A 14425-nucleotide genomic window follows, 5' to 3' on the forward strand; every position below is an offset into this window, starting at 1 on the left:
AATTGGATCGGTGTCGGTTAGAGTTCCCGAGTAGCTCAGTGGTAGAGCGTTGGTACGTTAAACCAAAGGTCCCATGTTCGATACGCGGCTCCGGAACAATTTTTCCCTCGAAATTATTCAAATCAACTTTACAGGGAGTTATACCTGAAATCTCGATTTGCATAATACACGTCACTGTTCGTTAACAGAAAACCACAATTTAAGTCACACGGAGTTAGTGTGCACTCGAAGTTGGTTGCTTGACGGTTGTCAGCCCACTTTGAGGTCTATGGATATAGAGGGAAAAATTGGATCGGTGTCGGTTAGAGTTCCCGAGTATCTCAGTGGTAGAGCGTTGGTACGTTAAACCAAAGGTCCCGGGTTCGATACCCGGCTCCGGAACAATTTTTCCTTCGAAATTATTCATAATAATTATCACCGCCACCACCACCACCACCACCACACAACAACCACCATCACCACAATCATAACCATCGCTATCACCAACAAAATCAACACCAACACAACCACCACATAATTATCAGCACCATCGCAACCACCACCGTGAACACCATAATCATCACCATTATCACCATCATTACCATCAGCACCGTCACCAACACTACCATCAACACCACTACCACTATTCATTACCATTAACATCCTCATCATCATCATCATCATCATCATCATCATCAACAACACTATTATCACACCATTAACATCGCCATTAATACCATCATCATCACCATCAACACTATCATGACCACCATTGTCATAACAATCAACACCATCATCATCAGCATCAACATCGCTATCACCATTAACACCATCATTATCACATCATCACCCTCGTCACCTCCATTACGACCATAACGACCACCATTATCACCATCACCATCATCAATACTATCACCATCACTAACATTATCATCATTGTCATCACCACCACATTCACCATCATTACCATCACCATCATCAATAATTCATTAGTGATAAGAGTGGTTCCCATGCTTGTCGTCAAATCGTACTTTAGGAACGCAAGATTTTAAACCCTGCCGAGGACAATGAATTTGAAATGTGATAAGTTCTCTGCATGGTTTCCTTCGGAAGGGAAATAAAATTATAATAGACTCATGTCGTAAAGTGACGACGCGTATATATTCTCGGACCCTGAATGAGATGCCTTCGATAAAACCTATCCACCATTGTTAATCCGTGGCGCAATGACCTATGAAGGACCAAGCCGATCAGCTGGCTGCTGACCTCATGTCCACATGCTTTATGAGAGGTGAACGATTATCCAACCAGTAGGGGTGTTACGTTTGGTTAGCACGATAATCCGCCTAGCCCTTGCAGCTGGTTTTCAAAACTGATTTCGCCACTTTCTGTGGCTCTCCAAATTCATCGCAATGCTCGGTGGGCACCGGTCCCATACATTGGCCGAAATTTCTTGAGAAAATTTCTTCCCTCGTGAGGACTCGAACCAACGCTCATTTCGTAACGCTAGTTTAAGGCATAACGGCTTTGACTAAGGGGTACCGCGCAGGACAACTACTTTTTTTTCCCCACTCCAATATTCCACTACTGGTCAACAATTTTACACATCTTATCATTAGAAGTTAATAATACCGCTTTCGAGGTGTTCACATTATCAGATATTCATCATCTATTCACAAAACATCAGAAAATATAGTAAATAATGTAGGACATAATGTTATATAAATGTGGATGAATAAAATATATAAAGAGAGAGAATCCACTTACATAGCTTTCCGTTTAGGAGATCAGTTTGATCGGTCTCCTAATCAATTCATCGATGGCTGATAACCAGACTATTCTAAGTCCAACTTTTTATAACAAAGAAATCTGTGTTTCATTGTGTTCCAGTTCTTGTCTGCATAAATGAATCGAACAAAATTGTAAATATTCCTCTCAATAAGGATGCTATGAAGCTATTCCAAATTGTTTCATGAAGCTTTGAATGTCAGAAGCTTAAAATAGCTCTTCTGAAAAAAAAATAGTAAAATGGACTTGGAACAGTCTAGTTCTGGGCCATCGTCATGTCGAGGAATACTAAAGACCAGATAATTATTTTTAAATTTGGCAGTAATTAAGTGGACGCTCTCTATAAATACGTAACCTAAAACTTCAAAAAGTAAGATTTCTTTAGTAAATATTGTATTTTTAGACGAAATTAAGTATTTTATAAACATAAAATTCGGACAATAACAAGAAAATATATTACAAAATAAAATTCTTCTCACAAATTCACTTTAGCGTACACGTTCTATCAAGATATGACAGAATTTTCACTTTTCTATAGTAAACAATATCGATCATTTTCAGACAAAACAAAATGTTACAAGATTCAAGAAAATTTGAGTAAGACATTTTTGTTTCCTTGAAAGTGGCGTTAAAGGCATTTCTTTTCGTGACAGCATAATAATTCTTGAGGATACGTGAACGTGATACAGACCGTGGGTTCAGAACTCTTCGGAGTCGTGTTCGTAGTTGGTGTCCTTCTCGACCTCGCGGTAGTCGGCCTCGAGCACGGCCAGGTCATGGCGCGCCTCGGCGAACTCCTGCTCCTCCATGCCCTCCCCCAGGTACCAGTGCACGAAGGCGCGCTTGTTGAACATGAGGTCGAATTTGATGTCGAGGCGTGCCCAGGCCTCCACGATGGCTGTGGTGTTGGACAACATGCAAACGGCGCGCTGCACCTTGGCCAGGTCCCCGCCTGGCACCACGGAGGGCGGCTGGTAATTGAGACCCACCTACCGGTAAAGAATGAGAACATATATTTTTCAACAGTAATCTCACTAGAGGTTTTGATTTATCTAGAGAAAATCAAAACTCGAGTGGGATTTAATTGACTATTACACGATTAGAAGAAAGTAGGCTATATAAAGATTAGAAGTAACAAAGTGTACAATAAAATATTAATTGGCTTACAAAAATACAACTGTCTTCAAATGTATTATTGTACCATCTCAACATTACGCTAGATGGCAGTAGTGTTTTATGATGATGTTTTCTTGTTACCGGTATCAGTTACGCCAACTATGGAATCATCATTGAACTCTGTGGACTGTTACTAGTCAAGAAGGCTTTGTTGATTCAGTTTCATTTTTATTAAAACATTTGCATTCCATTTCAATCACCCGGATCCCAGTAATCAACGTCACTTGACAGATGATTTTCAATAAATTTTAGTATTAAACAATCTCTGATACGTGACTATCCATAATATCATAAAGCAGAAGCTACAACAAACATAACCTAAATAATATAAACAAGTGTTAGAAAAGTTTTAATTAGGGATGATGAAATAAACAAGAAACGTTTTAATTAACGATGATGAAATAAAAAATAAACATGGATAATTTTAAAAGAAACAATTATTGAAAGTACAATTTTCAAATTTGAATGTTTTGGTGGTTGGTGGTTCAGTTGATGTTATATTGGGCGTGTGCGTAAAAGAAGTGAACTCGTTTGTGTACATGGTTTATCCCTCAACTCATTCAGGATTTCCGAATGGTGCTCTTCATATATGACCTGTGATCTTTATTAATTCTTGTTCTTGAATGCCAAAATGCGAGTCATATTTGAAAGTGATGTGCATCGACTGGAGTGGTTTGTAATTTTCTGTTTTTTGACGGCCAGACCAGTGCAGTTTGAAGTGTTGGCAAACAAAGAAACAAATGCTAGGGTAGTGATAAAAATAAACAAATGCTAGGGACGCGATAAAATTAAACAAATGCTAGGGACGCGATAAAATTGTGCGATAAGCAGCCATGATTGGTTGAAAGACGTCCTTTCGTACCGTTTTATTGGTCGAAAGTAGCGTGACGTAGTAAAAGTGTAATAGTCATAATAAATATTGATCACGAGTATTCGCTCAATATTTTATATAGATAACAAACACAATATAACGACCTCAGCATTTAAATATATTCTTGAAACACACACTAGTATAATTTCAACATTAGTCTATCTGAAAGAAGGGTTGTTGACGTCGTACAAAATTTTGTCCACTATTCTTTTGAGAAGATTAAATCCATGTGTAGATGAAATTATTGAGGACCCTCAGTGCAGTTTTAGGCTAATAGGCCTAGATCGAATATTGACAAAATTTTTGTATTCGAAAAATATTGGAGAAAAAAATAGGAGTATAAGGGTACAGTACATCAGTTATTCATAGATTTCAAAAAGGCATATGACTCGGTTAAGAGAGAAGTTTTATATAATATTCCTATTAAATGTTGTATTCCCAAGGAGAAAATCCATAAACTATGTTGAAATAAGAAAACAAGAAATTCGTGCCTAAGTCGCTTTATTTATTACAAAATTAATAAATTTTGTGGTAGAATTTCGTTACTTAACTGAAAAACTTTTATTAGTGAGACAACACTCAGGTGAAAATGAGATTGTAAAATATTAGTAATGACGCAATAGTAGAAGGATAAGTTGAAGAACCGGTATATTTACATTTCGAATAGCAGTTATGTCTATGACAAAATAACATTACACGACTTTGCGAAGGACGGAGTCGGGATGTTTTTGATGAGAAGCTTTAAACTGACTGAGTACGTCTGGGCTATGGTTAATTGACTATTATGACAATGAAAGAGCAAAGCTGGAGGGAGAAACCTTAGTACTCGGAGGGAATATTTTTCCCAATTTTTTTTTATTGGCTATTACACTTTTACTACATCATACTACTTTTGACCAATGAAACGATACGAAAGGACGTGTTTCAACCAATCATGGCTGTTTATCCTACAATTTTATCACTTCCCTAGCATTTTATCTTTTTTGTCAAGATTGCAAAATACACATTTTTTACAGAACTATAAAACATACTTTGCGATCGTCACTTGTTTTCCGCATAGATAGTCAACTGAAATTGGCGGTTCCGTTCAAACGCTTTTGTGAAGCTAACATTAGTGAAATATGTAGAATTCTTGTAAGTCAATTAATGCCTGTTTTATTGTATTAGAGTACTTTATTTCTTCCAATCTTTATATGCTGTCTTCTGTTTGTATCACCTCCCTACAATTTGTTTCTTTGTTTGCCAACATTTCCAACTGCAACTTCTTTACGGTACTATAAAACATACTTTGCGATCGTCATTTGTTTACCGCATAGATAGTCAACTCCGTTCAAACGTTTTGGTGAATCTAACATTAGTGAAATATGTAGAATTTTAGTAAGTCAATTAATATTTTATTGTGTTAGAGTAGGCCTACTTTATATACTTTTTTCTAACCGTGTCATAATCAATTAAATCCCATACGAGTTTTGATTTTCTCTAGATAAATCAAAACCTCTAGTGAGATTACTGTTGATAAAAATTCTTACTAACTTCATGAATGCCTTTACTGACATACTGTCAGCTGGCCAGGTAGATTAAGTTTCGATAATCTCAATAAGGGGAAAAGTAAATCGAAATACTTACTTACTGGCTTTTAAGGAACCCGGAGGTTCATTGCCGCCCTCACATAAGCCCGCCATTGGTCCCTATCCTGAGCAAGATTAATCCATTCTCTATCATCATATCCCACCTCCCTCAAATCCATTTTAATATTATCCCATTCCGAGGCTTATTTGAAGGATTCGTAACAAGCTGTTTTTTACGGTGATGGGTTGTTAGCCCTTCGCCCAACCCCCAAGCTGGAGGACCACCCCTCATTGGCTGTCCGCGACTGCTTATACAATATATTCACAGCTACCCTCCATATCTGGAGGCCGTCTCCTCGATCCGCAACCTGAAGACGCGGCATGCCGTGGTGATAGGGACCCACAATACATGGAGTAAATCGAAATATCCCATAAAATCTGTCACACAGTCACTTTGTTCACTACAACTGTCACCGAATTTGCAGCCCTATTGATGTGAGAAACTTTAAAAAGATTGAGCTACTCTATGGTCTAATTTATACATTGTCGCTCACCTTGAAGCCGGTAGGACACCAGTCGACGAAATGGACGTAGTGCTTGTTCTTAATAGTGGAGATTGCAGCGTTCACATCTTTGGGGACCACATCTCCGCGATACAGCATGCAGCACGCCATGTACTTTCCTTTGCGGGTGTCGCACTTAACAAGCTGGTTGAGAGGATCGAAACAGGCGCTCGTGATTTCGGCCACAGACAGTTGCTCGTGGTACGCCTGCTCGGCGCTCACGACAGGAGCGTACGTCGTCTGCGGGAAGTGTATGCGCGGGTACGGCACCAGGTTGGTCTGGAACTCCGTCAGGTCCACGTTGAGCGCGCCATCGAAGCGCAGTGACGCCGTGATGGACGACACCACCTGCCCGATGATGCGGTTCAGATTTGAATATGTGGGGTGTTCGATGCCCAGCTTTCGCAGGCAGATGTCGTAGATGGCTTCGTTGTCCACCACGAAGGCGCAATCTGAATTGTCTAGAGTGATATGCGTAGACAACACCGAGTTGTATGGCTCTACCACCGAACTGGAAACCTGAAAGCCATAATGAGACACATCTTGTTTCATAACAATCACTTTAACATCGTCATTACCACCATCTCATCACTTTTATCAACATTTCATCAAAACCTTATCAAGGCATTCAAAGACAACTGACCTAGAAATTCCTAATCGTGGAAACGAACTTTCTAATCACGGGATAAATCAAAACCAAAGATTATAATGCAATACAGCGCCTGCCCGCCCATTCATCCATCTATGAGAAAGGGTTGGGTGTTTCTACAAGTGAAATATGCCCTACACTCTATACCAGATGTCTTTGGAGCAGATATAAAAACGGAACGAAATGCAAGAGAGCGCGGTTCACACGATACTAAGGGTGCTATGCATAGACATTTTGCTAGCCCGCGCTACGAGCGTGCTAAACTAGCCCCGGCTATCGAGTGATTACTTGTACAGGATTCATATCATATATCGATAACATTGATTTATGAATACGAGAAAGGTTAGTTCGCTGATCATCCACCGGAAGCCCGCGCTAAGAATGTCTATGAATATGGCCCTAAATGTCTGTGTATGAATTAAGTGACCAACTACATTCATATAACGAAAAGTGAAAGTTAAAGTAATATGTCTTTGAACATACCTTCTTGCATCAGTCACTAGTTGTACCGCTGTCGTCTGCTCATACACCGCACAGATGCTAGACGCAATAGAACTGTAGTAGTGGACGCGTCTCTGAATACCGTCTCGTAACCAGGATATGCACGCGCTAGTGTCTACAACGCTCTCAGCTAAGTAATGACTCGGCAACCAATTGGAGCGCAGCGATAACATGAGATGCGTCGAGACCCTTGTTATGGTCTGCTCCAAAGACGTCTGATATAGAGTGTTTAGGCTATATCTTCTTTGTCATACCTGTTTTAATGGGCTAGCGCAGGCATGCCCACGGAAAAGCACGCGGAATGAAATTCGAGAACACACTAGCCCGCGAAAGGTTGTAAACAAATGCTACGTAAGACGTCAAGCTTCTAGTCAGTGACGTAGCGAGGGTTGTACAAATATACAGAGTGTAAGGGGTATAAGTGCCATTATTTTAACTGATTATTATTCATGCCATAAGGAAGAAAAAATGTGCTTATAATTTTCTTCTAATGGCAATATTTGACTAATTATTAAAGTTTACAATATTAGGCGTTTGGTAACGTTGCTGGATGGGGAGTATGGGGGTTTAGAAGTATACAGTACAGCTCAAGTGGGAAGGAGGGGGTTTAGAAGTACACAGTACAAGCGGGTACAAACATATCGGCACAAACAGATGCTCTGTTCTAATGCAGGAGCGGACCATGACAATACTGTTGTTTACATAAAACGAGCAGCAAATACAAACTTCCAATCTCATTAATAGAACATTATGATAAATTTACATTTTGTGTAACAATATTGCTTCATTTTATAATTATAATAAGTAATGGTTTTCTGCACAAAATCAGACGAAATTTTTTCTAATCCATCATTTTAATCTTTCCCTCTTCCGTAAAGCAGTAATTATCATTTTTAAACAAATTTCTGGTTGTGTGATTTTCGAAACGGGATAAGAGACTTCTAGTTTCTAATAATCGTTGAAAAACTGTTACAAAAGTTCGCCGATTAGATAACCTTCTTTGAGGAAAACGTTGACGGTACATTCTTCTTACCTCACTTGAATTACGACTTTTTCCATATGATATTCCTAAACTGTGAATGAAATTGTAAGTTGTGTTTATTGAATACCCTGTACTAAACTGCCATCCACTCGGCAGTAGAGCTATGGACAGGGAGCTTAACTGAACTGACTCGTACTTACGTCTGTGTAGGGTACTGCCTTCTGAACGTTGCCACGTCTCTCAGGCCAGAATATTAACAAATTTAAACATACATTTTTATTTAATTTTACGAAAACGTAATATAATACACAAATATTTATTTAAATTAATACTAACTCTTTGCTAGATATATCTACTGATGTAATTGTTTTCGTAATTTTACTAACGATGCAGTATAACGCAAATAAAATATTTTTTTTTCTGGGAAAGCTATCAAGTTTTGACCCTATGTTGTATGGGCATTTTTTGATCCTGTAGACCGTCCCCGACGAATGTGAAAAGAACGGCACTTATACCCCTTATACACTGTATACTGAACAACAAAACCATCCATAAGCTATATTTATTGTTCATATTAGTATTAATTATTATAATATTGTTAGGCATATTTATGGTTTCCCTTTCATATTTTCATATCATCCTGCTTCATATTTATGTATTGGCAGTGTTTGAAAAAACCTTCACTATAATGCTGCCATTTTTCACTTAACAATTTTGTTAGCAGTCGCTAGGCTGAGTATTAAGATCAGGGTGCCATCAGCCAACATGGCCAATACATAAGTAACAAGAAATTGACTCTCGATTTTCTTCAATATCGGGTTCGGTCTAAATATAACTAAATAAAATACTTAAAAACCTCGTATACGGAGAAAATAAATATTAAATACGCTAACAATATTACTTCATTCTACACCATACCAATAATAGACCTACTGCATTTCCATACGGGCAACTAAGTCATTAGAAAAGTATTAACAACGAAATATTCACTTATTACGAACTTACGATTGCTTCAATGCTGTTAGCAACAGTGTCCTCTGTTCTTGGCAGTTTACGTATAGTGCCGCCTTGCATATGGTCTTACAAACCAAACAACGTGCATAACCTCCATGTTCCTGACTGAGAAATATTAAAGCACATTCCCCCTTTTGTGCTCGAAAAGCCATCTATAACGCAATCTGTATATCACTTGCAACACTGAGCAAGCTACCTGAGCAGTTGAAGTCTGGAGTGGAAATGGAAATGAAAGGGCATGGATAAATATATAATAGGATGCGAAACTGCGGTCAGCACCATCTGGATTTGGGGGTTTGAAATACGGTGATCAGCGCCCAACGTCATAGGTGATGAATATTAGAACTACGTGTTGGGTACATTACCCAGAGTTCTCTATTTATCCGTTCGAGATATTGCTGTACGGGAGAGTCGAAGAGCCGAGATGGCGGACTGAAACTTGCTATTAAGTGAACATAAAGTGATACGTGTGTGTATAAGCAGTGTATGTTAAACAGTGATGTTTATGGACGTTGTAAAATTAGAGTTGTTGAATGTATTGTAAAGTAATAGTAATATAATAAATTGAACTATCTAAGTAGTTCTTGCAGACTTTTCCATTGTGCTGTACAATAAATAACCAAAAAATACAATCCCAATTACCTAACCTTTTGATTTATTTTTTGTCTCTGTCTGGTTATATTTTAATCGTGTAGTGTAAAACACATCGTCTCTTTTATCTTCCTGTTGGCTCCGGTAAGAATTTTCAGTAGAATATGCTGTGAGAAATAAAACTGTAAATGTTTTCTTTTAAATTGGGTTAGTTTTGAATATCGATGAAGGTGGGAGGGAATACTTTCTGCACAGTTTAACATTTTCGTCACCAGGTGCGCTGCTAAATGCATGGATAATTACTCTTTTCGCTACTTGGTGCGCTGCTAGATGTAATAACGCCCCTCCCAGAAATAGATGGCAGCAAGATCAATTTATACAACAGCGCCTCTAGTATGTGTTATGGGAAACTCATTAAGTTTCGCATCCTATTATATATTTATCCATGGAAAGGGTAGATCAGCCGGAACTCGTGCTACAGAAATGCTTTCCGCGCAGCACAAGACCGATGGACTGTGTTTGGGCATGCCTGGGCTAGCGAAATCACCCGAGGGCGCATTGTGGGCATGTCGGAAGAAGCGCGTCCTGTAGACCTATAAGGGCAGTCCAGCGAATAGGGATTATAAAGAATGGACACTGAGCGAACTTTCCTGTGTTTTGTTTCTCTGTGAGCCAGCGTTTAGTTCCACTTTCAAACGCTAGAGGTTAGTGTAATCGAGCATACGCTTAGATAATAACTGAGAATAGAGTTGAGACACAGGCTCCAAACATCGCCTACCTTATTGCATAATCCAGTAACGCTTTGCATCAAATAAATTCAAGTTAACAGTTTTTCCTTATTTCTCAGTGACAAACTAGTTGTAATAATAATATTTTATATTTCAGATATAATAAATTATATTATAAAATAATATAATATATTATAAAATTAAGTATCGAATTCGTTTAATATTTGTATATAATATAATATAGGTATATGGTTTTACTTCTCGTAAGAGTTTTGTTTTTCCATTTTCAGCGCTATCAAATCATTACATATTTTAATTGTTGTTGGGGGTCAACGTCTCAACTCTCATTATGAAGGAACTCTAGAGTCTAGACATTACAGTTAATGACGGATTTATTATTTTATGGATCCAATTTATTTTATTTGAGTACATAATGTACCTAGATGTATTAATTATATGTATTATATTTCCGCTGTGTCGACTGCTAGCTGGTGTGATGTCAGCGCCAACTCTAGGGAGAAAGCAGAATCTCACGTTTTAGCTGGCTTGAAGGTCATTGAAATCAGTCCGACTACATCAAAGGTACCGACGCGAAGTGTCCATTCTTTATAATCCCTATTCGCTGGGCAGTCTTAAGGTCAAAAAATGAATCAAGGGTTGCCAACAGCGTTTTTTCAAGTTTGTTTTATCATATTTATTGTACATACTGTTGGTAACAGTAACTGTTACCTGCGCCATTTATTCGTAAGAGTACGAATTAATGAAGTTACACTTACGCGAACAAATCACTATCGATTAGTAGGGGTCAGATTCATACATCGGTCTGTTTGGGTGAAATGCAGACCTGTTCACCATAATCCTTCATCATTTATCATTAGGGTTGCCAAATTTTTTTGAAGAAAGTATGGGAGACTAAGAAATCGACAAAATTTCACATAGAAAATAGACAAATTATTTGGATCAGTTACTAAATGTCAACTTTATTCCACACTTCGGCAGCTAGGCTTAAATTTAGAGTATTTTGAGACAGATTTTGTCTCGCGTAATAGTTGAAGTCGACTGATTAGATGTGTGGTGCGCCTGTTTCGAACATCTGTCCAATTATTCACGAGGTGAAACATCCGCTTTGTATGAGCAAAACTACTTGATATGCTTAGAACAAAATTAGCCAGTTTTTCTAAATTTATAACATTAACATGATTTGATTTTAAACCCATTCCAGGCAAGCATTTTGTCCAATAAAGACTGCATATTGTAATGCACAACAAAACTCATCAATCACGGCAAAATCAAATGTTCAGAATAACAATTTTTACATTATGCAAAAATTAGGGAGAAAAATGCTCGAAGAGAAGAATAATATGGGAGCAGGGAGACTGTTTAAAATTAGGGGCAAATACGGGAGATTCCGGGAAATACGGGAACCCTAATTATCATGTTAGTCACTCACGAGTGCGGTACTTTTGATACTACTTGTAAAACGCACTACTGAATAACTACATATTTAAGACATTAATATACGAGGGAGAGTAAAAAAAAACCTTAATAATATTTTTATTAATTGGATATGTACAATAAGACTACAAACACTTCATCACTTTTCAACATAGTTCCCAGTACGTTCAATGCAAGTGTTTCTGTTATACTATGTTGAAAAGTGATCAAGTGTTTGTAGTCTTATTATACATATTCAATTATTAAAACAATTATTAAGGTTACTTTTTAACTCTCCCTCGTATTTCATAGATTCAAGGACGTGAGATGATTTGTACAATCAAGGACGTTCTAAAACCAAAATCATAACCAACCAACCAGCTAGTAAGGGTGAGGTATTTTTGAACGCTATTGTACAAGTTGGCCAAGTCACTACCCGGTTCAACAATAGTTGAGGACTACAAAGCAGCCATTCATTGAAAATGCTTTTGAAAAAATTGATTCGAATCAATTATTGTGTGGGATAGTAGGTCTATGTGTAAGTGTCCCAGATCAACAATGTTCTCGTATCAATGCAGAAGGAAAACAACTTGAAAAAACAAAGGAAAACAATAATAGGCTTAATATGTAGTGGCTTTTGACCCATTCTGTATAAATCACTTTATCAGTGTCACTATCGCTGTTGACATATTTCGTAGTTTAGTTGTTACCGTATTTGCCATTAGATTCGAGGTTTGTAGAGTCAAATTAGTGGTGAGGTGTGACAGCGTTTTGCTAGTATTCCCGCTAAGCGGGATAGTACAATTTTACCCGCGAGACGGTTATCCAAAAAAGCTAGATTTAGCGGGAAAACTGCTGAATTTGCAACACTGCTTGTATTTTAATGTAAGTTGGTTTTTATTCTTTTATCGAAAAGAAGCATTATTGTCATTTACTGACGCAAAAGAACAAAATTAGGTTTTGAAAATTACAACCAAATACCTTACTATAATAATACCGGACAGCTACCAATTTTACGTGCGAACGACGCTGGTGTGGTGATGCTCGTGAAACAAGCTGTAATCAGTGTAATCAACTGCAATATATATTGTTGCTGGGCTAGTTAATAGTTTTATTAATTAGTGCTGAGTTAAAATGTCAGGGTGTATAGGTATTATGTGCTGTTTATAATTGCTACAAAATTACAGCATTACAAATTACTCCAAATCGTACTTTCGATTTCCGAGGGATCATAAAACGTGAGCAACAACATTATTTAGTAGGCCTAATTCCTCCGTCTTTGTGTTGATAGAAAAATACAAATTAGCTTTTTTATTTAGACCTAATAAATGAATAGAAGTTAAAATGTATTGGAAATTTTAAGGTTTTATCAAATTAAGTTTTATTGTTGTCCACATGCCTTTACTAATTATTACAAGCATTAGATTACTATCAATTTTATCTTTGCAGTTGTCAGCAATGCGTATATAAAGCATTATTATAAATTCATTCTTAATGTCAGAATTGATTTTGTCTCACTAAAGCAAAGAGAAAATATGTAACAATTACCGAAAGTAATATGAAGTATACAATATTTCTCACAATAGGCCCTAAGAAGCTTTGATATAAGATTGTAATTTTACATTAAATATTATTCAACGTTTCGTAAGTGTTTCATATATGTTATTCTACATTAGTAACTCACGTTTTAAACGATAGTCCGAATCCCGCTATGTTAATATTTGTATATGTGGACGTAATTCCAACCCGCTCCGCTAGATGTCAGGTCCGCAATATTTCGCACTCACTCCAATGCTGTCCGGTATTATTATAGTTAGGTATTTGTTACAACCTCCAAATGAGGTCCTTTTTTTTTTCTAATGCACTCCTGGAGTCTGACTCTGAATTTTAGTACTGCCCTGCCTACTATGTCTCTGGCGTATGGGCGGTCCTTGGCCTTTCTGTTGACTTACGTTTTGATGCTGAACAAGTCGTTCTAATATTCATACTAACTTGAAGGACAAGATAACTGGGATATAGTTAATTATCGTCCCACTCAAACTGTTAACGCCGGCAACTCTTTCATACTCAATCTACGTCCACACATCGCCGAATGCATTCACTATATACATTCTTGGGCGAATGTACGCGCCCATATAGGCTATCGCGATAACACAGCTCACAGCGTGTTTGTTACTCGCCACACTATTCAGTATTGGTGATATTATCTTATGGCACCGTATACAAATTTGCAGAATAGCGATGAACATAAACATCTGTCGGCTCGTGATGTGAAATATTCGCAATCGCCATGAAACCGGTACATCCGATCACATTTAAATTTTCTGAAATTAAATTCATATTAGCATTATAAGCGGCTTTCATAATTACATTTAATTCGTTCAGTGTGTGTTTTGTGAAATAATGGATGTGTTAATGTAGTGATAATTCCATATTATATACGTTACCGTTAAAACCCGAAATCCGTCAAAACCAGTTTCAACTAGTAAAAACTAGTTTCAGCAAATAAAGATAGATAGAAAGTTTGTTTTCATATGATCTAGAATCAGTGTCAGGTTAGGTTTGGTTTGTTTAGGTTTTT

At 37.5% G+C, this 14425-nt stretch overlaps 1 protein-coding gene across 3 annotated transcripts in view; it reads right to left on the bottom strand.

The window, feature by feature from the left end:
- The window catches only part of LOC138703166 (tubulin alpha-2 chain-like), a 69967-nt gene that overhangs the window by 41570 nt on the left and 13972 nt on the right, over nt 1–14425 (bottom strand). The window contains exons 4-5 of one of the 3 annotated variants that reach the window (XM_069830830.1): nt 5937–6464; nt 2459–2756 (exon numbers count right to left, since the gene is read on the bottom strand). In XM_069830830.1, coding sequence (XP_069686931.1) covers nt 2466–2756; nt 5937–6464 — 819 coding nt within the window. In that variant the 3' untranslated portion in view covers nt 2459–2465. Of the gene's footprint in view, nt 1–2134; nt 2757–5936; nt 6465–14425 lie in introns of those variants that run through there. The other 2 variants (XM_069830829.1, XM_069830831.1) reach the window with 2 other exon arrangements.

This window comes from Periplaneta americana, chromosome 7 (genome assembly GCF_040183065.1).
Source record: "Periplaneta americana isolate PAMFEO1 chromosome 7, P.americana_PAMFEO1_priV1, whole genome shotgun sequence".
Lineage (NCBI taxonomy): Eukaryota > Metazoa > Arthropoda > Insecta > Blattodea > Blattidae > Periplaneta > Periplaneta americana.